At 39.2% G+C, this 23,129-nt stretch overlaps 1 protein-coding gene across 6 annotated transcripts in view; it reads right to left on the bottom strand.

The window, feature by feature from the left end:
- Positions 1 to 7,303: 7,303 nt before the first annotated feature.
- Positions 7,304 to 23,129, bottom strand: part of LOC101436076 (NACHT, LRR and PYD domains-containing protein 12) — a 63,227-nt gene continuing 47,401 nt past the window's right edge. For 4 of the 6 annotated variants that reach the window (XM_004466334.4, XM_004466335.3, XM_004466336.4 and 1 more), the window contains 8 exons: positions 21,258 to 21,428; positions 20,973 to 21,143; positions 20,005 to 20,184; positions 19,148 to 19,318; positions 18,870 to 19,040; positions 18,389 to 18,559; positions 18,102 to 18,272; positions 7,304 to 9,383 (listed from right to left, as the gene is read on the bottom strand). In XM_004466334.4, coding sequence (XP_004466391.1) covers positions 9,302 to 9,383; positions 18,102 to 18,272; positions 18,389 to 18,559; positions 18,870 to 19,040; positions 19,148 to 19,318; positions 20,005 to 20,184; positions 20,973 to 21,143; positions 21,258 to 21,428 — 1,288 coding nt within the window. In that variant the 3' untranslated portion in view covers positions 7,304 to 9,301. Of the gene's footprint in view, positions 9,384 to 18,101; positions 18,273 to 18,297; positions 18,560 to 18,869; positions 19,041 to 19,147; positions 19,319 to 20,004; positions 20,185 to 20,972; positions 21,144 to 21,257; positions 21,429 to 23,129 lie in introns of those variants that run through there. The other 2 variants (XR_009184375.2, XM_058291488.2) reach the window with 2 other exon arrangements.

Below are 23,129 nucleotides of genomic sequence, written 5' to 3'. Positions count from 1 at the left end.
GCTAGCTGGACCCTGAACCTCAGCAGAATTTCAACACCTACTCTCCAGTTCATCAGACTCACTCAGGACAACTGACAAGGAGGTGAGTATTGACAACCACCATACCAAGGAAATGAGAGAGCCTGCAACTGCAAGCAAGAGGATCCAATCCATTGGCTGTATGGGATCAAAGCCCCCTCTCAATTAGAGGTGGAGTAGGCATTACCATCCAGAATCCTCAGGATTGGGGAATGAACTATGGACTAGAATGGACTTACAGGCATTTTACTATATAGACTTATTGTGATTCTAGCAATGGAAGAAATTACAACATTGATGTGGAGGCAGTGCCCACTGGAGGCTCTGGGGGCAGGGAGAGGGAAAACCAGGTGTAACACAGGGGCTTTTTTGGGACTTGGGAATCGTCCTGATGGCATTGCAACAACAGATATAGGACATTTTATATCTTCCCATAACATGCAGAATTGTGTGGGAGAGAGTGTAAACTATAATGTGAACTATGGTCCATGCTCAGTGGCAGTGCCCCAGAATGCGTTTTATCAATTGCAATGAATGTGCCACATTAATGCAGGATGTTGTTTATGTGGGAGGGTGTGGGAGGTGTGGGGAGTGGGGCATATGGGACTCCCTAAATTTTCTGTATAACATTTTTGTTATCTCATTATCCTTTAAAAATAAAAAATATATATATTATTTAAAAAAATAAAATCAGATTTTAAAAAAAAATACATTATTTAAATCTAGGGACTGATTAACATAGTGAATCCAGAGGTGGATGAGAATTGTTAATAGTACAAATATAGGAATGTCCTTCTATGAACTAGAATAAATGTGCATCACTATTGATGATGGTAAGAATGTGGAGAAGCATGGGAAAAATACAATTAATGTAAACTATGGACTAAAGTTAACAGCAATACTGTAATATTCTTACATCAATGTCAAAGATGTACTGTGTTAATAATGGGGGTATGGAAAAAATATACCAAATGTATGCTAAAGTCTACAGTTAGCAGAAATAGTCTAATTATACTATCTCCTAATCTGTAACAAATGTTCCAGGAGCATTGTAATATGTTGGTGGAGGAAGGTTGTATGGGAATGCCAAATACGTGCATGATTGTTTTGTAAGCTCACAATTTCTCTAATAAAAATGTATTTTTAAAAGAACACATTATTTAATTTCCACAGATTTGTGAAATTTTCATTTCTTCCTCAAAATTCCTGAAAATTTACTAATAAATCTGCTGTGAACATTTTGTGTAATCTTTGTGAAGACATATGCTTTCATTTCACTTGGGTAAATACCTAGGAATAAAAGGGCTGGGTCATATAGTAGGTGTATACTTAACAGTGTTGAGAAACTGACAGACTTTGTTTCAGGGTTGTTGTATAACTTTTCATTCCCAACCAGAGGAATTTGAGAGTTCTAGCCTCATAAATATTTAATAAAGTTAGTCTTTTTAATTTTGCCCATTCTAGTGTGCATAGTGGTATCTCATTATGGTTACTTTACATTTCCCTAGGGACTAATGATGTTGAGCATGTTTTCATATGCTTATTTTTAAAATATATTTTTTATTAAAGAAGTTGTGAGCTTATATCCCATTGCTGGGTATACGCCCAGAAGAACTGAAAGCAGGGTCATGAACAGATATAGGCACACCAATGTTCATAGCGGCATTATTCACTATTGCCAAAAGTCAGTAACAAATCAAGTATCCATCAACAAATGAATGGATAAGCAAACTGTGGTATATACATACAATGGAATCTTACTCAGCTGTAAGAAGGAATGAAGTATTGATGCACGTGACAAAATGGATGAATCTTGAAGACCTTAAATTGACTGCACTAAAGGACAAATATTGTATGACCATACTGATATGATCTAAGCATATTGAGCAGATTCACAGAGCTAGATCTGGAAGATAGGTTATCAAGAGAGAGAAAGGGAGCAGAGTGTGGTGAGCCAATGCTCAATATGGGCAAAATCCATGATAAGGTGGAAGGGGGTGGTTTGGCTGTGAATGGGGGTGATGGTGGTGCAGAGGTGTGAGTGGGGTTGACAGTGCAGGAATGTCAGGGTGAGCAGGGTGGGGGGGTTGAGTTAGACTATTCATGGAACTGAGGGGGAGGGCTGGAGGAGGGAACAGATGAACTCTGGGAATTTGTAAGTCTGTGGTTGAAACAACAAAGGTGAGATTTTCTTCCGGCAAATATGGCAGGGAGGGTCACTAGTGCAGGATGTTCGTGATGGGGGGATATGTGGGAAAGTGTGCACCTGCAGCATGCTTCTGTGGAATATGAATCTGTTCATCTTATCATAGGGTATCAACCCAGTGGGTGAAGACCCACACAATAAACAAGAAAATATCAAACTCCTATCTTGGGGAGTCCTGCTACATTCTCAAACAGAGGGGTAAGAATCTCGAGTACATATGCAGTGCCTTATATAAGAAGACAGACCAGTATGTTAAGCCTTCAACATTAATGCCAGTAAATATGAACCTTATTCTTCAAAAACTGAAACTTCGTGGTTGCCATAGGTTCCGATGGGAGGGGAAGGAAAAATGGATGAAACCTAAGAGCATTTTGGGGCATTGGAATTGTTCAGCACCATCTTGCATTGACAGATACAGGTCATTATACATGTTGTCAGAACCTATAAAAGTGTGTGGTGCAGAATGCAAACCATAATGTAAGTCATTGACCGTAGTTAGTAGCAATACTTTGGTATTTGTTCATCAATTGTAACATGTACCTTACTCATGTAAGATGTAATTGGTAAGCGGGTATGTGGGGGAGCGGGTAGGGGTATATGTGAATCCCCTATGTTTTCTATGTGACTTTTCTGTAACCTAAAGGTTCTTGGAAAATAAAGTGAAAAAAAGAAGGAAAATAAAGTCCTATAATACACAGCCCTGTGAAATATGTCCTGTTTTTAAAAATTATAGAACTTGTAGGTTTACAGAAATATCATGTAAAAATACAGCATTCCTGTATATTCCCGTTATTTGCATTAGTATGGTACCTTTCTTACAATTGATGAAAGAATATTAAAAATGTACTTCATTCCTTTTAGAATTTCTTGTAAGTCCCATCTCTTGGTGACAAACTCTGTTTCTGTTTATCTGTGAAGACTTTAAACTCACCATTAATTTTGAAGGGCAATTTTTCCAGAAAATAGTTCTTCGTTGGAGTTTTGTTCTTTCGGTATTTTATACCTATCATGCCACTGCCTACCTGTCTCCATGGTTTCTGATGAGAAATTGGCACTAAGTCTTATTAAGTATCCCTTGTATGTGGTCAATTGCTTTTCTCTTGCTGCTTTTAGAATTCTGTCTTTGGCATTTGATATTCTGAATAGTAGTTATCTCAGAGTAGGTCTATTTGGATTTATTCTATTTGGAGTCCAGTGTTCTTGGATATTAATATTTATGTTCTTCATAAGGGTTTAGAAAGTTTCAGCCATTATTTCCTCAAATATCTTTTCTGCCCCTTTTCCATTCTATTCTTCTTCTGATACACACATAATGTGTATGTTTGTGCATTTCACATTGTCATTCAATTATCTCGAGACCCTCTTCAATTTTCCCATTCTTTTCTGACCGTTTTCCCATCTTTTCAAGATCAGATACTTTATCCTTCATTTCATTTCTTCAGCCATTTCAAATACGCTGTTATATGCCTCTAATGTATTTTTAATCTCATCTATTGCATCTTTCATTCCCATGTTTTCTTCGCAAGCTTTCAAATTCTTCTTAATGCTCAGTGTCTTAATATCCTTTATTTATCCATAATTTCCTAATCTCCTGGAATGTATTTAGGAGATTTGTTTGAACATCATTGATTAGTTGCCTTTAATCCTATGTCTCATCTGGATTTTTATTTTTTTCTTTGGCTGGGCTATATCTTTCCGTTTCTTAGTATGGCTTTTAATTTTTTGCTGATACCTAGGCATTTATGTTGGTGAACTTACTTGTTTGGTCAGTTTCTCTCTCCTGCCTAGTGATTTATTTCACGGCTCTTTGATTTTTGGTTACACTTATTCTAAATCTTTAAAATTGCCCTGCAATTTTAAAGGGTCAGGGGCCACTGACAGGGCACAGACCAGATCCAAGGGCATCTGGGGATAGGGACATGAGAGACTCCAAAAAGCTTTTTTTTTCCCTTTCACTTTCCTGGTCTGCCAGCAGATGGCCCTTTTCAGTGAACCTTTCCACAGAAGTCACTATTTCAAGCTCGACCGGCTTGCATTTCTGAGATGGCTATAGGTGTGATTCAAAGCAAGGCCCGGTTGTCCAAACCCACTGAAGAGAAACCACACTCAGTCCTCCACCACATCCTCCCTCTTCCCAGCGATAAAAAAGTCTTCTCCTCTCTCACTTGCCCATGTCAGCCATGGGTATTACCAAGGCTGTTCAACTTGATGGTGGGGATGGGCACCATTTCCAGCTGTGGGAGCAAATTACTCACGGTTTTTGTTTTGGCTTCATCTCTTCATCCTTCTCCCTCCTAGATGATGTGTAGGGCACTCTCCTGGTCTCCAGATCCCCAAAGCAACTCCCTTGCACAGTTTTTGCCCTTCCTCCATTGCTATTGTAAGACGGTTGAGCCTTGCTGACCTATTCTGATGACATCTTTCCCAAAGCTCTAAAGCTCAGTCTTTTAATATGGTTGCTATGAAACCAGTACACTTCCATTTCTTCTCTTGTGATCTTTGTTCTATTGTCATACATTTTACTTCTACATGGTTTAAATCCCAAAATACATCTTTATTTTTTAATTAAACATTTAATTATGTTTTAAAAAGGATTTTAACATAGAAAAAATATTTTATATTTACCCATATATTTACCATTTCTTGTGCTCTTCATTTCTTTTTATAGATCCAGATTTCCATCTGGTATCATTTTCCCTCTGTCTGAATGATTTCCTTCAGTGTACATTTTCTAGCAATGAGTTCTTTCAGCTATTGAATGTCCGAAAAGTCTTTATATGACTTCCATTTTTAAATTCTTGGTTCGCAATTTATTTCTTTCAGTACTCTGAAGATTTTTTTTGTCTTGCTTTATTTCCAGTGAGAATACTGTAGTCATACTTTTTATCTCTGCACATGTCTTTGGCTGCTTTTAAGATTTTCTCTTTATCAACACTGGTCATAAGCAATTTGATTATAAAGTGCTTTGGTATAATTTGCTTCATGTTTTTTATACATGGGGTTCATTGAGCATCACCGATTAGTTTATGGCTTTCATCAAATTTAGCCAAATTTTGTCCATTTTTTTCTATTGTCCCCTCTCTCTTTTCTCCTTCATGGACTCCAATTACATGCATTTTAGCTCCTTGAAGTTGCCTCACAATTCACGGTTACCTTGCTCATTTTATTTTTGGATTTTCTCTTTACGTTTTATTTGAGTTTATATTGCTTTTTCTTCTGCAGTCTGCAGTGTTTAATCTGCTGTTAATCCCATCCAATGTATTTTTCATTTCTAGAAGTTCATGTCTTTTTAATATTTCATGTCTCAATTTGTTCAATCTTTCTTCTAATTTCTTGAGCATATGCAATATTGCTTAAATGTCCTTGGTCACTTATTCTATCATCTACATTTTTTTCTGGGACTGTTTCTATTAATTGATTTTTCTCCTCATTATGGGTCATATTTTCCTGCTTTTTTCCTTAATGTTAGATACTGGAATTTTCACCTTCCTTATCTTTTTGGTGTTTTTGTATTCCTTTAAAGATTTTTGAGCTTTGTTCTGGGGTACAGTTAAGACACTTGGAAACATTTGATCCTTCATTGTTTGCTTTTAAGTTTCATTAAGTGGGACCACAGCAGACTTCTGTCTAGGGCTAACTTTGACCCACTGCTGAGGCAATCCCCTTCTGAGCAGACTACCTGATGCCATATGTATTTCAAGGTTTTTTTATTCTGGTTGGTGGGAACATGGACTATTCCTGGTGTCATGTGAGCCACAGGGATTTTTCCAGTTGCTCCTTTCCAGTGGTTCTTTCTCTGGTCTTGAGTAGTTCACTCACAAGCATGTGAAGATGATATAGTCAGCTCTACTTAAGGGAACCTTCTCCAGTATTCAATCTCTCTGAAGATTTCTCCTTTCTGGTTCTCTTCCCTATAAATTCTAGCTTCTTTGTTCTCCCTAAAATCTCTTTTCTGTTTCCTCAACTTAAGGAATTGGAGTTGTCCTCCTTATAGCAAATTCTCTCTACCTGAAAATTCTCTCCAGGTAGTAACTGGATTAATCATGATGCTTATCTCATTTTGTTTTCCATCTCTCAGGTATCATCATCATGATGCACTGCCTGTTATCCAAAGTCTGAAAACTCTTTTATCATATATTTTGCCCATTTTTGAGTTGTTGTTAATGTAGGAAGTAAATCTAGTCACTTACAACATTGTGGCTGTAAGTGGAATCCTCCATGTTTTCATATTGATTTGTTATTTTTTTTCATTTTTTAAATTATCTTTTTTTAAAGATACAGAGATCACACAAAATGTTACATTAAAAAATATAAGAGGTTCCCATATACCCCACTCCCTATACCTCCCACTCCTCCCACATAGACAACTTCTTTCATTAGTGTGGTACATTTCATTGCATTTGATGAGTACATTTTGGAGCACTGCTACATAGCATGGATTACAGTTTACATTGTAGTTTACACTCTCCCCCAGTCCATTCAGTGGGTTATGGTAGGATATAAAATGTCCTGTATCTCTCCCTGCAATATCACTGAGGACAACTTCAGGTCCCCAAAATGCCCCAATATCACACCTCTTTTTCCCTCTCCCTGCCTCAGCAACTCCCATGCCCACAGTCTCCACATCAATGATAAAATTTTTTCTATTGCTAGAGTCACAATATAATACCACAATAATGGTATTATAGTAGAATACCAGTAAGTCCACTCTAATCCATATTTTATTCCTCCATCTTGAGAACCCTGGGATAGTTAACAGGGAAGGGGGGATGTTCAACCACTACACCAGGACACCGAGAGTCTACAGCCCCAAGCAGGAGAATTCCATCCATCAGCTATGTTGTTCTTTATATTATGGAAGTAGATCTTTCATATGTATGCCAAATATGCTATTATATTTTATCGCTAGTCTTTTAATTTTATCATCTATTTTTTATAAAGGGATTTTCAATTTTGATGTGATATCTTTCATTATTTTCCTTAGAGTTTTTATGCCATGCTTATAAATGCATGCCTTCATTTTCTCCTAAATCAAAACTTCGTAAAAGAATGAAAATAACTCCTCAGTGTAAATGGGTCTTGTTTTAAATATCAAGTTTATTATTTATAAAAGTAATACATGCACATAGTAAAAACATCAAATAGAACAGAATATATAATGAAAATGAGAGGTTCCTTTCCTCTTTCCCTAATGTCCCTGCTTGGCAAATTCCTCTTTTCAGAGGTAACCACTGTTAACAATTTCTTGTGTACATCCTTCCATACATTTTCTGGGAACATACATACACACATATCTATATCCTTTTGTACACAAACAGGATGCACTTACACATGTGTGCACAAACACATGCGGTTCACTGAATATTGTGTCTTTGACATCTTCATGTAAATATATTTTGTAAGATGCTTACCAGTCTGACAGAGGGACCACAGCAGTTGGAGAAATGCATAGGAAAAGGCACATTCATCTCTGTAAAGCCAACACTTAGCACAAATCCTGGCACATAATAAATGTTCAATAAATATGTGCTAAATAACTGAAGGGAAAGAAGAACTTGAGAAAACTCGAGACAGACAAACGGTCATTTTGACCATTTTTTTCAGACAAAACCCAGTTTCCTTACTTGGAGTTACCATCTCCCAGGAGGGGTGGGGAACGATACACAATGATAAACAACATGGGTGAGGACATGGAATAGCTGGGCTCCTCTATAGTCTTTCACCTGAAATAACTTCCCACTGTGCATCCCTTCTTCTATTAGATTCAATGCCTCCAGCACACACATTTAGTTCAAATGCACAGTTCACACTGACTACACAGCAAGAAAACCTGGGAGAGCAAAGACTACACAGTTGTCATATTGCAGGTACACACTCAGGACAAAAAGGGTACCGTTAATCAGTACCTATTGTGGGGTAGGCACCATGTTGGGAATAAAAGCCCTGCAAGGTTAATGTCAATTATCCCAACGATAAAGATGAAAAAAACTGAGGCTACAAGAATTCCAGTGACTCATTCAGGGTCTCACAACAAGTTAAGTGGCTTCAAAAGACAACTCTACACTTGAATCAGGTCAGCCTACTTTCTGTCAATTCCACACCACATTCACACCTATTTCACTGACTTTGTGCTATTTTCTTGCTTTGCATTCTCTTCCTTCACTTGTCACATCTGGTGTTTCATGGAAGCTAGGCAGAGATAGAAGGAGGGGTCATGCAGGATCTGTGCTAGGCTATGGATGGTGCTATGGTACTATAAAAGGTGAGGAATGAGTCAGTCATAGGAGTCCATGAACAAATACAAACGTACTGAGGAGGTACTAAAAGTTCAGAGCAGGAGTTGAGACTAGGAGCTGGAAAACACCCCCAGGAGCCTAGGAAGGATATGGGGCAGCTCAAGAAATTCTAACGGAAAACATTTCTTTCCCTAGGCTCTTTTGGGGGACTACTCACAAACTCAGCCCTGTTGCCCTGTATCTCTCCCCATCTCAGTCCTACACCTTTGTCAAGGCTCATTTCAAATCTCACTCATGAAGCCTTGCCCTACCCTATTAATCCAACTCATTCTTCTCTTTCTCTATTTTTACAGTTTTACTAAAATCAGCACCATAAATATAGCATGTGTTTGCATACTCACTTGTCTTTTAATCATTTCAAGTATATTATTTCTTTAAGTAGACTCATTCACATCTCTTTTTTTTCCTATTGTTTCCCTGCAAGGTCTGGGAGTAAGGAGACTTGGCTGGATTCCAGTCCCAACTCTCCCACTAATAAGCTGTGTGGCCTAGTGCTAGTCATAACCTCAGAGGGTTTTCTGAAAGCCTAGTAAACACTGTAACACAATTTATGAATATAAGGTGTTATTATTGCTGAGGACATTTTATCTAAGGTGCTTCTGCCATCCTACTTAGTTGATGGTTCTATGTAAGAAGTATAAACCACTCCTGCTTGTTTCACTCTAGTGTCTTCAGCAAAGTTTAACAGATTTGGAACAAGAATACTATACAACTGTTACAGATGGAGCCAGATGGAAAGGGTTTATATGCAGTCAATTCTTTTGGAGGCTCTCCTTGGAAATTACCAGGTGATTCCAGGCTTGCTTGTTTTTAAAGCCTCCATCTTTCTGAATGTTTCTTCATGTAAATGATCAGTGTCGATGCTGTGAAAAAGGAAAATAATCTTGTTAAGCCAAATCAACAAATACCCGTAGTAGTTTGCCTATTCTCATGATAAGATCCCACTCACATTTGCTCCATGGCACCACTCATTTATTTGATCTACTTGGTTATCTACTTCCACGTCCATTCTTAGCTCTTTTTTTGGATCTCAAAAGATGAAACATTTAGTCTCCTCTTGGACTCTCACTCCCGTCTACCCTGCCTTATCCAAGGCCCTGCTCCAATAGCTCCCACTCCTGTATCTGTGACCTCACCCTCTCTCTCAGCCTACAAATTTGCCAGTCTCAAAACAAAGTCAAAAAGAAAAAGAACAACTCCCCCTTCCCCCCAGTTCCTAATCCCCTTCAGCTACAACCCCACATCTCTCCTCCTTTTCACAAATTTCTTATAAAAGTAGTCTTGCTCACTTTCTCCACTCCCTTACCTCTCATCTTTCCAAGTCACTACAATCTGGTTTCTGGCCCCACCAAATAAGGGTGAAAGCAGCCTTTGACAAGGTCATTTATAATCTTCTAATTGCTAAATCCAAAGGACACTTTTCACTGCTCTTTTTTATTGGACCTGTGTGCTGCATTTGATACTGCTGAGCACTTCTTCCTTGAAACTCTCTTCCTTTACTTCCAAAGACATCACTCTCCCCTGGTTCTCTACATATCATTCTGACCTTTTCTTCTTGGTCCTCTTCATGGGGTTTCCTTCCCATACCCACTTCTTAAAATTTGGTATTGCACAGGGTTTTTTCCCCAGAAATATTCCTTATAGGTTCTTCTCTTTTCACTTTCCCTAGGGGATCTCATCCACTGTCATGGTTTCAACTATCATCTTTCTGTAAATGACCTCTCCCAGGGTACACTCCTCTATCTAACTGCCTACCTACTAGAAAACTTCCCCTGAGCCTCCCTCAGGCACTTCAACAAACTTAACGTGTACCCCTGATTAAAGCCATTTGGCTAATAAAGAAATGTCAAGCTCTTTCAAGTAAGCAGTGAGGTACAGTTTTTAGTTTTATTTTAGTGAAGAGAAACTAATCTTTATCTAGTTAGTAAACTAAGTGATTCCATTTTTATGCAGTTGTAGAGCAAGTCGACATTTAATGCCTTGGAAGTACAATGAGAAATTATAGGACTTTTTTTTTAGTAACTTAGCAAACACTACCTTGCCTTCTGATATCAATATGTTGAACTCACTGCTAGGGAGGAAGTGGGCCACTTTGCTTAAGAAGCCCTAAGGTCTTCTGGAAGTTAACAAGACTAGTTACCTTCAACTCCTTCTTTCTAAGTTTAGAATTAAGGACATTTGGGGCAGCTTCATACAAAGCCAAGTGCCTGGGAAAGGCACCAAGGGCCCCAAAACAAAACTACCTTGAAGAAATAGGAAGTCTTAAGAGATTCCTCTGGCTCAACTCAAGGGATTACACCTTTGTGGGCAAGGGCAGGTTTGAGCATATATGTGCCTACAGCTGACTCTGGTAGTTCCTCTAGACCCAGACACCTTGATACATATGGTACTTTAGAGAACAATGGCTGCATATTTGGATGTGGATGTTGAGATCTTTAACCTCAGAGCCCAAGTACAGTGCCACTGCAGGGTTGGCAGGGATCCAGACCAGCCAGAACCATCATCACTTTCCAGTTACCAAGCTTCTACTGCACTGTGTAAGATCAGTTCTCAAAATCAATCCCAGGAGTCAGTGAGAAACAAGAGCAGCAGCAGACTGATTCTCCACCCAGCTTGGGAAGCAAAACAGGCCCCATCCTTGGGGCCAGTTTTGGAAAGATGGGCTTGGGAGAGGCCCAGAAATATACACATAATAGTGTGTGTGTGTGTGTGTGTGTGTGTGAGAGAGAGTGAGAGAGAGAGAGAGAGAGAGAGAGAGAGAGAGAGAGAGAGAGAGAGAGAGAGAGAGAGGGAACTGAATTTTCACCTCAAATTCTGCTAAAAGGTCTTATTTATTACATATGGTATTCAAGGCCCTGTTTATCTCTCTTGCCTCATTCCTTGATACACCCTGCTATGCACTTTCCAAACAAAACAAAACAAATTAACCTTTCTGGAGATCCCCCAATCCTATCCTTATCACATATCATAAATCATGCTGTTTACTGTTTGGGTAACTTTGCTCATGGTATCTCCTAAGTTTGGACTACCCGTTCCCTATCCCTATCCCATTTCCTCAGGTAATAATCCTTAGATTCAACTCAGGTGAATCCTCCTCCAAGATACTATTCTTGACTCTCTCAGGCTGGGTTAGGTGTCTCTTGCCATGGTTTCTTTAAGACCTTGTGATAACCTCATTGCACTAAAATAATCAGTTTATACTCCTATCTCTACGAATAGACCACTGGCCTCTCAAGAACACAGATCATGTCTCATATTTTATTCATTCTTGTCTCCCCAGAACCTGGCACAACTGCTTGGCACACATGTAAGAGGTATTCAACAAGTGCTTAATGAATGAATGAAGGTGAGCTCTGTCGCACATCTCTTCTTTTCCCTTGATTTTCTGAATGTCTAGAAAGTTAGTCTTTATTGAACACATCAACTGTCTCTTTGTCCCCAAATGCTCTAAACTACTTACTGTTCTCCTATATGTACTTACTGTATTCAAAGCACTGTGCAGGAAGTTTATGGGGGGGGATACAAAGAGAAATAAGATTCAGATGCTGCATTCAAGCAGCTCTTAGCAGTTAACCTTCTTCCTCTAGCTTTCCAATTTCCAGAGAAGACTACCACTTCTAGGAGGCTCTCCTGTATTCAACCCTCTCCACATCACCATCACATTAAATGATCCACATTTTACTCTCACCTTTCTTGGGTAAGTCTATATTTCAACTGCTTTTAGTTTGTTTGTCCTACATACATTTTAACATCCAAAAATTTATTTCAGGTAAGCAAATTGTGTCTATTCTGTATTTGTGTGTGTATGTATATTATTTGTTTTTTTTCTCCAAGCTATTCTTGAACACTGCCATGGATTTGTTGATTGACAAGTTATAAGGGTTTGAACATGTGCCTGAAAATTCAATGGAAGGAGGATTGTGGGAAGTTGGCAGAGTACAGAGCTCCAGGACTCAGTCCTTCCACCAAAACAACTCTTAAACAGGCAAGAACTGTCTTAAACAACTATTTTAAAACTCCAGAGGCGAGAACATGGCATAGCATCGAGGGAAGAGCAGGAGAAAGAGGTTGATACATTATGGTAAAGAACTGTAAATTACTCTTTCCATGTGGCAGCTTCCAGTTACCATTCCAAACTCATGACAGGCCACCATGGAGTCCAGCCCCTTTCTAACTACTGGTAACAGAAAGGGACATAAAAATCCTCTTCCCCAAGATCAGGGGTGGGCATGGCGGATCACTGATGAAAGAGGTTGTTAATGTGGGAGGAGTGGGGTGAGGGTGGTGGGGGGCATATGGGGACCTCATATTTTATGAATATAACAAAAATTTTAAAAAAATAAAGAAGAAACAAAAAAAAGAGAAAGACTTCAAATTAAAGACCTAACCTCAAAACAGGAGGAACTATATAAAAAAGAGCAAACTAAATCTGCAGCAAGCAGAAGGAAGGAAATAACAAAGATCAGAGCAGAGATAAGTGAAATAGAAAAGAAAAGAAAAGAAAAGAAAAAAGAAAAGAAAAAAAAAGAAAAAAGAGAATCAATGAAACCAGAAGCTGGTTCTTTGAAAGGATTAATAAAATTGACAAAACTTTAGCTAGGGGAAGCGGGTGTGGCTCAATCAGTTGGGCTCCCGTCTACCATACGGGAAGCTGTGAAGGGAAGCTGGCCCGCGTGCCACAGAGAGCTGATGGCCCATGCGATGTGGAGAGCGGGTGCAGTGCGATGACACAACAAAGGGAGACAAGCAGATACAGAAAAAAAAACATGCAGCAGATGCACACAAAGAAGAGACAACAAAAGAAAGGAACAAGCCACAAGCGGGGGAATAAATAAATAAATCAATCTTTAAAACAAACTTTAGCTAGACTGACAAAGAAAAAGAGAGGATACAAATAAGTAAAATCAGAAATGAAAAGGGGGACATTACCATCAACTGCATGCCAATAAATTAGATAACTGAGATGAAATAGAAATTATTAGAAACACACAAACTACCTACATTGACTCAAGAAGAAAGAGAAGATCTCAACAAACAAATTACTTGTAAAGAGACTCATCAGTCATCAAAAGCCTCTAAACAAAGAAAGCCAAGGAACAGATGAATTCACAGGGGAATTTTACCAAACATTCCCAGTTTTAACTCCAGTTCCACTCAAACTCTCCCAAAAAGTTGAAGAGGAGGAACATTCTCTAACTCATTCTATGAGGACAACATTACCTTCATACCAAAGTCAGATAAAGATACCACAAGAAAAGAAAACTACAGACCAATATTTATTATGAATATAGATGCAAAAATGCTCAACATAATACTAGCACACTGAATCCAACAGCATAGTAAAAAACTTACACACCATGAGCAAGTGGGATGTAATGCTGGTATGCAAGAGTGATTCAATAGAAGGAAATCAATTAATGTAATATACCACATTAACAGAATGATGGGGGAAAAAACACATGATCATCACAATTGGTACAGAAAATGCATGTGACAAATCCAGTACCCTTCTTGACAAAAACACTTAGAACACTAAGTATAGAAAGAATCTTCTCAACATGATCAAGGGTATATATGAAAAGTCCACAGCTAGCATCCTTTTTTTGGGGGGGGGGGATTCCAGTGTTTTTAATAGAGTACATGTTACAACACATATCAATTATGCCCTCATTAGAATCTTTGTATGCTGTTTCATTGCTTTTTTTCTCTTCTTTATTTTCTTTTAAATGTTAATGTAATATTTTTACAAAATCAATAAAAAAATAAATGTTACATTCAAAAAATATGAGGTCCGCATATACCCCCACCCCTCTCACCCTACTCCTCCCACATCAACAACCTCTTCCATCATCGTGGTACATTCACTGCACCTGGTGAATACATTTTGGAGCACTGCTGCACCACATGGACAGTGGTCTACATTGTAGTCTACACTCTCCCCCAGTCCACCCAGTGGGCCAAGGCAGGACACACAATGTCCAGCATCTGTCCCTGCAGCACCACCCAGGACAACTCCAAGTTCTGAAAATGCCCCCACATCATATTTCTTCTTCCCTCTCCCTACCCTCAGCAGCTACCATGGCCACTTTCCCCATATCAATGCTACAATTTCTTCCATTTCTAATCACAATAGTTCCACAGCAGAACACCAGTAAGTCCAATCGAATCCATACTCTATTCCTTCATCCTGTGGACCCTGGGATGGTTGTGTCCAGTCCCCCTCTACATCAAAAGGGGGCTTAGATTCCACATGGATAATGGATGCAATTCTCCTGCTTGCCGTTGTAGGCACTCTTGGCTCCCACGTACGGTGGTTAACCTTCTTCACCTCCCTGTTAGCTGGCCAGGGTAATTCCAATAAGCCAGAGGGTAGGAGTTGAAAGTCTGTTGAGGCTCAGGGCTTGGCTGTCACATGGACAGTCCAGAGATTCAAGTCTCCTTAGTATCCCCAACCCCAGCACCAACCACAGGTCCAGTAAAAGTAACAGAAGAGGCATGTGTAGAAAGGTCACATCTGAACCCAACTCCATCACACTCAAGAACACAAACTCCAAAGTAGGGCCAGCTGACATGGCACTGAACTCCAGAGTCATCTGCCATGACCATAGAACCAATGGGTCTCTAGTCCTCAGGAGAACCAGTACCTGGGTTTCTATTCTACCTACTTTGACTGTCTCTGGTACCCTGCTGAGGTGTGCATAAGCATTACCCCTCCAATGACCTCCCAATGGTGAACAACTGAAAGCTTCCCTGAGAGATCAGGAAGAAGACAAGGATGACCACTCCCCACTGTTATTCAACGTTGTATTGGAAGATCTTGCCAGAGCAATTAGGGAAGAAAAAGAAATAAAAGGCATTTGAGTTGAAAAGGAAGAAATAAAACTTTCTCTACTTGCAGATGATATGATCCTATATACAGAAAATCCTGAAAAATCCACAACAAAGCTCCTAGAGCTCGTTAATGAATTCAGCAAAGTGACTGTGTATAAGGTCAACACCCAAAAATCAGTAATGTTTCTACACACAAGCAATGAAAAATCAGAAGAAATCAAGTAAAAAATTTCATTCACAACAGCAACTATCTAGGAATAAATCTAACTATCTAGGAAGAATCAATTATCTAGGAATAAATCTAACTAGGGATGTAAGGGACTTGTTACACAGAAAACTACAAAACATTGTTAAAAGAAATCAAAGAAGACCTAAATAAATGGAAGGACATTCGTGTTCATGGATGGATTGGAAGACTAAATATTATTAAAATGTCAATCCTACCCAAATTCAATGTAATCCCAATAAAAATCTTTGCAGAAATGGAAACTCCAATCATGAAATATATATGGAAGGATAAGGGACCAAAATAGCTAAAGCCATCTTGAAAAAGAATAAAGTTGGAGGACTCTCACTTCCTGATCTTAAGTCTTACTACAAAGCCACAGTAATCAAAACAGAATAGTAGTGGCACAAGGACAGACATATAGACCAATGGAATTGAACTAAGAACTCAGAAATCAACTCACATTTGTGGCCAATTGATTTTTGACAAATTTGACAGTTCCTCAGTAAGGTATATATAGAATTACCATATGACCCAGTATGGGTACCACTTCTTGGTATTTACCCACAATACTTGGAAGCAGGGACTAGAACAGACATATGCACACCAATGTTTATAGTGGCATTATTCACAATTGCCAAAAGATGGAAGCAACCCAAGTGTCCTTCAATGAATTGCTGAATATTACGTGGTATGTAAAGATAATGAAATATTATTCAGCCATAAAAAGCATGAAGTTCTTATACATGTGACAACATGAATCCTGAAGATATCATGATGAGTGAAATAAACCAGACAGAAAAGGACAAATATTGTGGGATCACATTGATATGAAACAACTAGAATACGCAAAACCATAGTCAGAATCTAGAACGTAAGTTAACAGCAAATGAGGTTGGAATAGGGAATGGGAAGTTAAGGCTTAAAATATACATGGTTCCTATTTGGAATGATGGAAATGTTTAGGTTATTGATGGTGGTAATGGTAGCACAATATTGTGAACACAATTAATAGCAATGAAATATATATCTGAATATGATTAAAAGGGAAAATGTTAGATTGTACATATGATAACAGAATAAATTTTTTAAAAATCCATGGAATTACACTACACAAACAGGTAAGCCTATGTTAAACCATGGACTTTAATTAACAGAACAATTACAAAATTGTGCTGTCATAAATTGTAACAAATGTTCCACACCAATACAAGGTTTTGGTGGTGGGGTGGTATAGGGAAATCCTGTATTTTATGCATGATTGTTCTGTAAAGTCACAACTTCTTTAATGAAAAAAAGAAAAGAAATACAATGGAAGCATACTGGTTAATAGACAAAGAAAGCAAAAGAAATAGGAAATGGTGCAACAGTTTACAATAAAATAACAAATAATGGCATGATATCAACAACAAAATAATTTCCACTTGCTGTCCTTAGGACCTTTGCTGCAGCATACATGCTGTAAATTCCTACCATATTAAATTAATCTTCATTTAAAGAAATATTATGGTTGATGAGTTTATTTCAACCTGATGACAATACAGACTCTAGCCATCTCTTTTGGAGAATGACAGGATGGAGTCCACTGAGTGATTCCTGAGGCTTATCATATTGTGATTAGTTCCCTCTGCTCAACAATCACAACATTCTTAAGCCTCTGAAACAAACAGATTTCATTTTTTTTATAGAGAACCAGGTTCTGTTTCAGCCAGACATGTAATCAGGTCTTTATGCTGTTTTCATTTAATTTTCAATCCATCAAATTGGCTTTGGAATATGGAATCTTTGCAACTGGCTTTCACTGTTCATTATGTGTTCCAGTTCTGAATGCCAGAAACAAATGGCCATTTTGCCACTGTTCAGCTGCCAATAGAGCATAATTATATTCTAATTAACAATTACTTCGTGTGTCATACCAGCCTAATGAGCTGGCACATGGACGTTGACCAGAGAGGGTCAAAACCTCCACCTTCTGTAACATTACAACTTCATCTCCTTGAGTCAGGAAGACCCTGAAAATGCAACTATTAAGTCCTTTAGCAGGTATTAGAAGAGGGAAGGGAAAAGGGTCTAACATTTCTGGAGTGCCTACTATGTGCTAAAGATTATACAGATACATTCACAATTAATTCAATTCCCACATTAACCCCAGTTGGCCAGGCATATTTACACACTGAATTTTTTAGATTGGTTAAGTAACTTGCCCATGGTAGTGGTCAGGTAACTGGTAATACTAGACCTAGGATTTGAGCCAGACCTAGCAGAATCTAGATCCTGTGCTCTTTTTCCTAAGCTATGCTGCTTCACTCAGATATAGCACTGCCTCTTCTCTGCCTCTGTTTCCCTGTAAATATGTCCAACGAGGAAAGGAGGAAAGGCTTATTGGTAATTTCACTTACTTTGCCTAAGCTTGGCCTGTCCTTGGTTTTTCTTCTTTTTCCTCATTGCAATGGACTATGACCAAACCCAACATTCCTGTCCCGACCACCTCCCACCCACTCCTCTCCCCACCACAGTGACTTACTAGAATGTCTGTAGTTTACATATTGGATGAATCAGTGCATCACACAACATCTGCACCCCAAAATCCTTGAGGTCATTTCCACTTAAGTCTAGCAATGTCAAGGTCTCATTTCTATTGAGAACAGAGGCCAGGGCTCCACAACAGGCATCTGTGAGATGACATTCTGCTAACCTATGAGGGATCAGGGTTTCAAGAAAGAAATCAGTTTTCCTCCAAGTTCCACAGTGACCCTTCATTTCATACACAGCCTAGAACAAGAACCCAACAGACAATCTCTGTGCACTTACCACAAGGTCTGTAGTTTGCAGCAGGGGTGTTTGAGCCCCTCACACAGTACCTGCATGCCCTTGTCTCCTAAGGCATTGTCACTGAGGTCAAGATCTCTCAGGTGTTCATTGGTGTAGAGTGCATTGCACAAATCCTGACAACATGCCCCAGTCAGGTGACAGGTCCACAGTCTGCCCAGAAGTAAGGTAGAGAAGGCTGGCATCATTTCATCTGCATTGGGTCACTTTAGGAATTGTGTTTACTCACTAGAAAAGCACTTTAGAAACTCAGACTGTCAAGTCAAAAAATAAAGTTCCTCAGGCCAGGGTCAAGCAGAGAGAGTGACAAGGGAAAGGTTTTCCCCCCTAAATTATTCAGATTTGATTTGTCATTTACTGCTTCCTTGGAGATTCAATCCCTAGGCCAAAATATTCATTTGGTTTTGGGATTTTGCTGCCACATCATGAAACTCCACCAGTGGCTACAGTCCAGGATACTTACGCAAGATCTTTTAACTGACAGTCAGGCTGTTTTAATCCTTCACACAGCAACTTCAGGCCCAAATCTTCAATTCTGTTATTAATTAGAAGCAGCCTTGTCAGGCTCCGGGTGGATCTCAAGACTTGGGCAAGGGGCTCACAACAAGTGGCAGAGAGCGAACATTCGGAAAGTCTAGAGAGATGGGGACATCAAAGTGACTGTTAAACATGGCAGGGGGAGTCTCACAGAACCTCAAATGCCTAGGCCCATTAAAAGGACAAAGACAAGGAGACACTTACACAAGATTCTCAATTATACCCTTTGTATGCCGCAGACCTTCGCAGAGATGCTGCACTCCCATGTCCCCCAGGGAATTGGCAAACACAAACAGCTCTTTTAAAGTCTGGCTCACTTGTAAGAAAGAAGAGAGTTCCAGACAGCTAACATCTGTGAGGTAACATGTGCTCAAGCTACCCAGGGAAAAAGAGAAGAAAAAATCAGTCACTGCTATCATTTTAACTTCCTGAAAAGCCTCCCCACTTTGCTAAGTCATAGCCATCCTTTCAGTTTCAGCTCCTATACTACCTCCCTCACAGAGCTCCTCCTGAGTTCTCCAGTCTACAGTGATCTCCTCCTCTTCCTTGGGCTCATCTGGCATTTCTAAATGATTCACAGTGTTTGGCACTTGATTACACAATGAACTGTGTTATTTTTCAATTGTTTCATATCGGTGTATTCTTAAAGGCAGTATTTTCACTTATAGTACTTTTGGTAACTCTACCCACATCTAGCCCAGTGTTGGGTGCATAATAGGTAGTCTTTGCATATCTAATATTTAATTGCTATCATTCATGTAAACACACAGGGCTATGGTATACTGGAAAGAGCTTGAGGTTTGGAGACGGATGCATCTAGGGTTCACATCCTGACTGTACTACTAATTCTGTGTGACCTGGACAAAGCCGCTTTCCCCCTTGATACTCAGTTTTCTCATAAAAGTATTGGGAATAAGAAAACCCATCTTATATGGTTATTGTAAGAAGTGAACGAAGTGAGATAACTTCTGGCAAGCATCAAGCATAGAGTCTGGAACATAGTACACACTCAAAAAATTCAATAGTCATAAGATTATGCCAGTTAGTTCTGAGAGACTTACTCTAGCTTCTCCAATTTGCAGTTGGAATGTCTGAGACCCTCACAAAGATACTTCACCCCTGTGTCTCCGAGGGGATTTTCACTCAGGTCCAGCTCAGTGAGATTTGGGTTGCAAATGAGAACAGAGGCAAGATACTTACAAACAATCTCTGAGCTTTCTGGGAGAAGGCTAGCACACAACCTGGAGGGAAAAAATGCATAGAGATAGAAATGACCATTTTAGTGTCTTACTCACTCCCTACCCATGATACCCCATAAGCAGACAAATAAAGACCCACCAATACAAGACCCCCAACCTTGAGTATGTCACAGCCCCCTCACTCCCACGGGAGGGACTTGTGCAAAACTTCCAAAACAATGTGTCCTACAGTGGGAACTCAATAAATGTTGACTGACTCCCTGAGAAAAGAAAAGGGTTGGGAGGAAATAGTGAGATGACCTAATTTCATTTTAACGCCGTACACGAACTTAGCACTCTATCTCTTACCTTTCTTTTTCTTTATTAAAGTTTGTGGGTTTACACAATGATCATGTGTAAAATATAGGATTCCCAGATACCACCCAATTATTAACACCTTGCATTAGTGTGGAGCATTTGTTACAGCTGATGAAAGCACATTTTTATAACTGTACTATTAACTAAAGTTCATGTTTTAACTTAGGGTTCACTGTGCAGTACAGTTCCATGGGTTTTCAAAAAACTTTTTATACTTGTACCATATATACAACCTAACATTTCCCTTTTTAACTACATTCAGTTATATATTCCAGTGCTGTTAACTATGTTCACAATGTTGTGTTATCATAATTGATGTTATTCCATTTAAAATTAAAATCTCTTGTAGTGTCTGCCATTTTCACTTTTCCTCTCCACAACTCCTTGTATGTGGTTTGATCACACAACATCCATCCTGGCTTACATATTTTAAAAAAATATCTTGCAGAAAGGAAAACACAGTTTGAACTTACTTGAGCTTCTGTAATTTGCAATTTGGGTCCTTTAAGCCTTCACAGAGCAATTTCAAAGCTGAAGCTTCCAGTTTTGTTTCACTGAATTCCAACTCGGTGAGCCACCGACTGGTGGTAAGAACAGCTGCTAGCTCCCCACAAGAAGCCGGAGAGATAAGGCATCGATAAAACCTTCAGAGAACAGACCTTATTCAGAGAACATGATCTTATTCATGTTCTTTCCCCAAATAGAAATTGACAAAAATGATATGAACACAAATAACAAATTCTCCTGCTTTCAGTTACCTCAGAGTATGTATTACACACTTTGGCTGTTTCAGTCCTTCACACAGAAACTTCATCCCTGAATCTTCCAGAGTATTTTTTACAAATTCCAAATCTGTCAGATACTGGTTGGTTTCAAATACAAAGGAGAGGTCCCTACCGCAAGAAGCTGTGAGGTGGCAGAAAATCAGCCTGTGGGGAGAAAAAGACATATCAGAGAAGAAAGAAAATAGGTTTTTTTTTTTAAGGTACATGTTTGCACCTTGCTAATATGATGAATTATTTCAATTCAGACAAATTCATTCATTACCACTGTTAGATGCCAGGGACACAGAAATAATTAAGACATAGACCCTGCCCTCAAGGAATGCCCAGTTAATGGTGGGAAGAGGGGAAAGATTTTTAAAGAAACACCCTGGATTATAAAATAGTGTGAAAAGTGCTTCAACTTGTATGCATAAAGTATTATGGGGACACAAAAAGGCGGCAAATAATTCTGCTTAGCCTAGGGTCGGGTTTGGAAGATCAAGAAATGCTTGCGTGTAAGCACTGTGTGAATGGGGAACATAAATTGTGTAGGAATTAGGTATACAGGGAAAATGGGAGTGGACAAAGTGGAAGGGTCTGAGAGGCAATCCACTCAGAGCATTCTGTGCAAACATCAGGAGGCAAGAAAGGATGCTTTGCTTGAGAAACTGCATATCATTTACTATGATCTATTTTTAAAAAACTGGAGGGATATGTATCAAACTATTAGCAATGGTTATTTGCTGGGTGGGGGATTATGAAGAGTAGGAATATAGGGGAAGAGTGGGAGACATTTACTTTCTAGGTATTTAAAAATTATTTACAATGACCAGATATTGGAAAAAAGGTTTTTTTGTTTTGAAAAAACACAATACATGCTTATTAGAATTAATATTCAAATACAGAAAAATATAAAGAAAAAAGTAAAGAGTACCTGTATTTCCACCACCCAAAGATAATCCTTGTTACAATTGTGGTGTATATCTTTCCAGATTTTTAATGCATGCATACATATAGAGTTATAAGTTCATTGTAACAAAATAAATCATAAGACTACTTTCAATTTAAAACTTTCTCCTGACCTCCCCTCCCATAGATAACCAATGTTAATAACCTGATGTATAACCTCCCTATCCCTTTTCCAAGCTCATAGTAGCACATGCAAACACATACATACAGGATTTGTTTGCATTTTTTTTAATGGAATAGGAAGCATCACTTCTTCAACTTTACATGTGCTTTCTTATTCAGTCCTGACTGTAGGGCCATAAAAACTGAGACTCAGTTATAGCACAAGGTCACAGTAAATGAAAAGGGTTGACGGTTTTAAGAGACAGGGTCAGATAACTCTGCTGACAGGGTGAGGAAGAAAGACCTGATCAGACCTGATGTTAGGGTACTGCAGTAGTTCAAAGAAGAGATAAGGGGTGCAGGTCTAGGATGGCGGTAGTTGGTTAAAATGGACAACTTTAAAAACACATTTTGGGGGTGGGCGTGGCCACGCCATTGCAGGCAGGCCAATGAGGAGATCCGGTTGTTCCCTAGCTACGCCCTTTCTCCAAGGGGCTGTTTCCTGTTCTGGAACATTCCAACTCCGGGAGGGGGGCCTCTCCCATCCCCTGTGGTGTGGGACAAACCATTATGGCGGGGGATACTCGATTACTAGCCCTTTATTTTCTTGGTTTTAAGTCTTTTCTGACCACTCCTCTTTCTTCCCGCCTTCAAGTGCTTTCAATCCCCCTTACCAATTACCTTACGTTCAGGGGAAGTGGGGAGAGGCCCTCCTCATGTACACCCCCCCCACTCTCTCCCACCCCCTCAGTCACTGGAAGTTGGAACAGTCCCAGGGTAGACACCTGGTGGGTT

The sequence above is a fragment of the Dasypus novemcinctus genome, chromosome X, assembly GCF_030445035.2.
Source record: "Dasypus novemcinctus isolate mDasNov1 chromosome X, mDasNov1.1.hap2, whole genome shotgun sequence".
NCBI classification, from domain to species: domain Eukaryota; kingdom Metazoa; phylum Chordata; class Mammalia; order Cingulata; family Dasypodidae; genus Dasypus; species Dasypus novemcinctus.
This window is presented reverse-complemented; position numbering and strand designations above follow the sequence as displayed.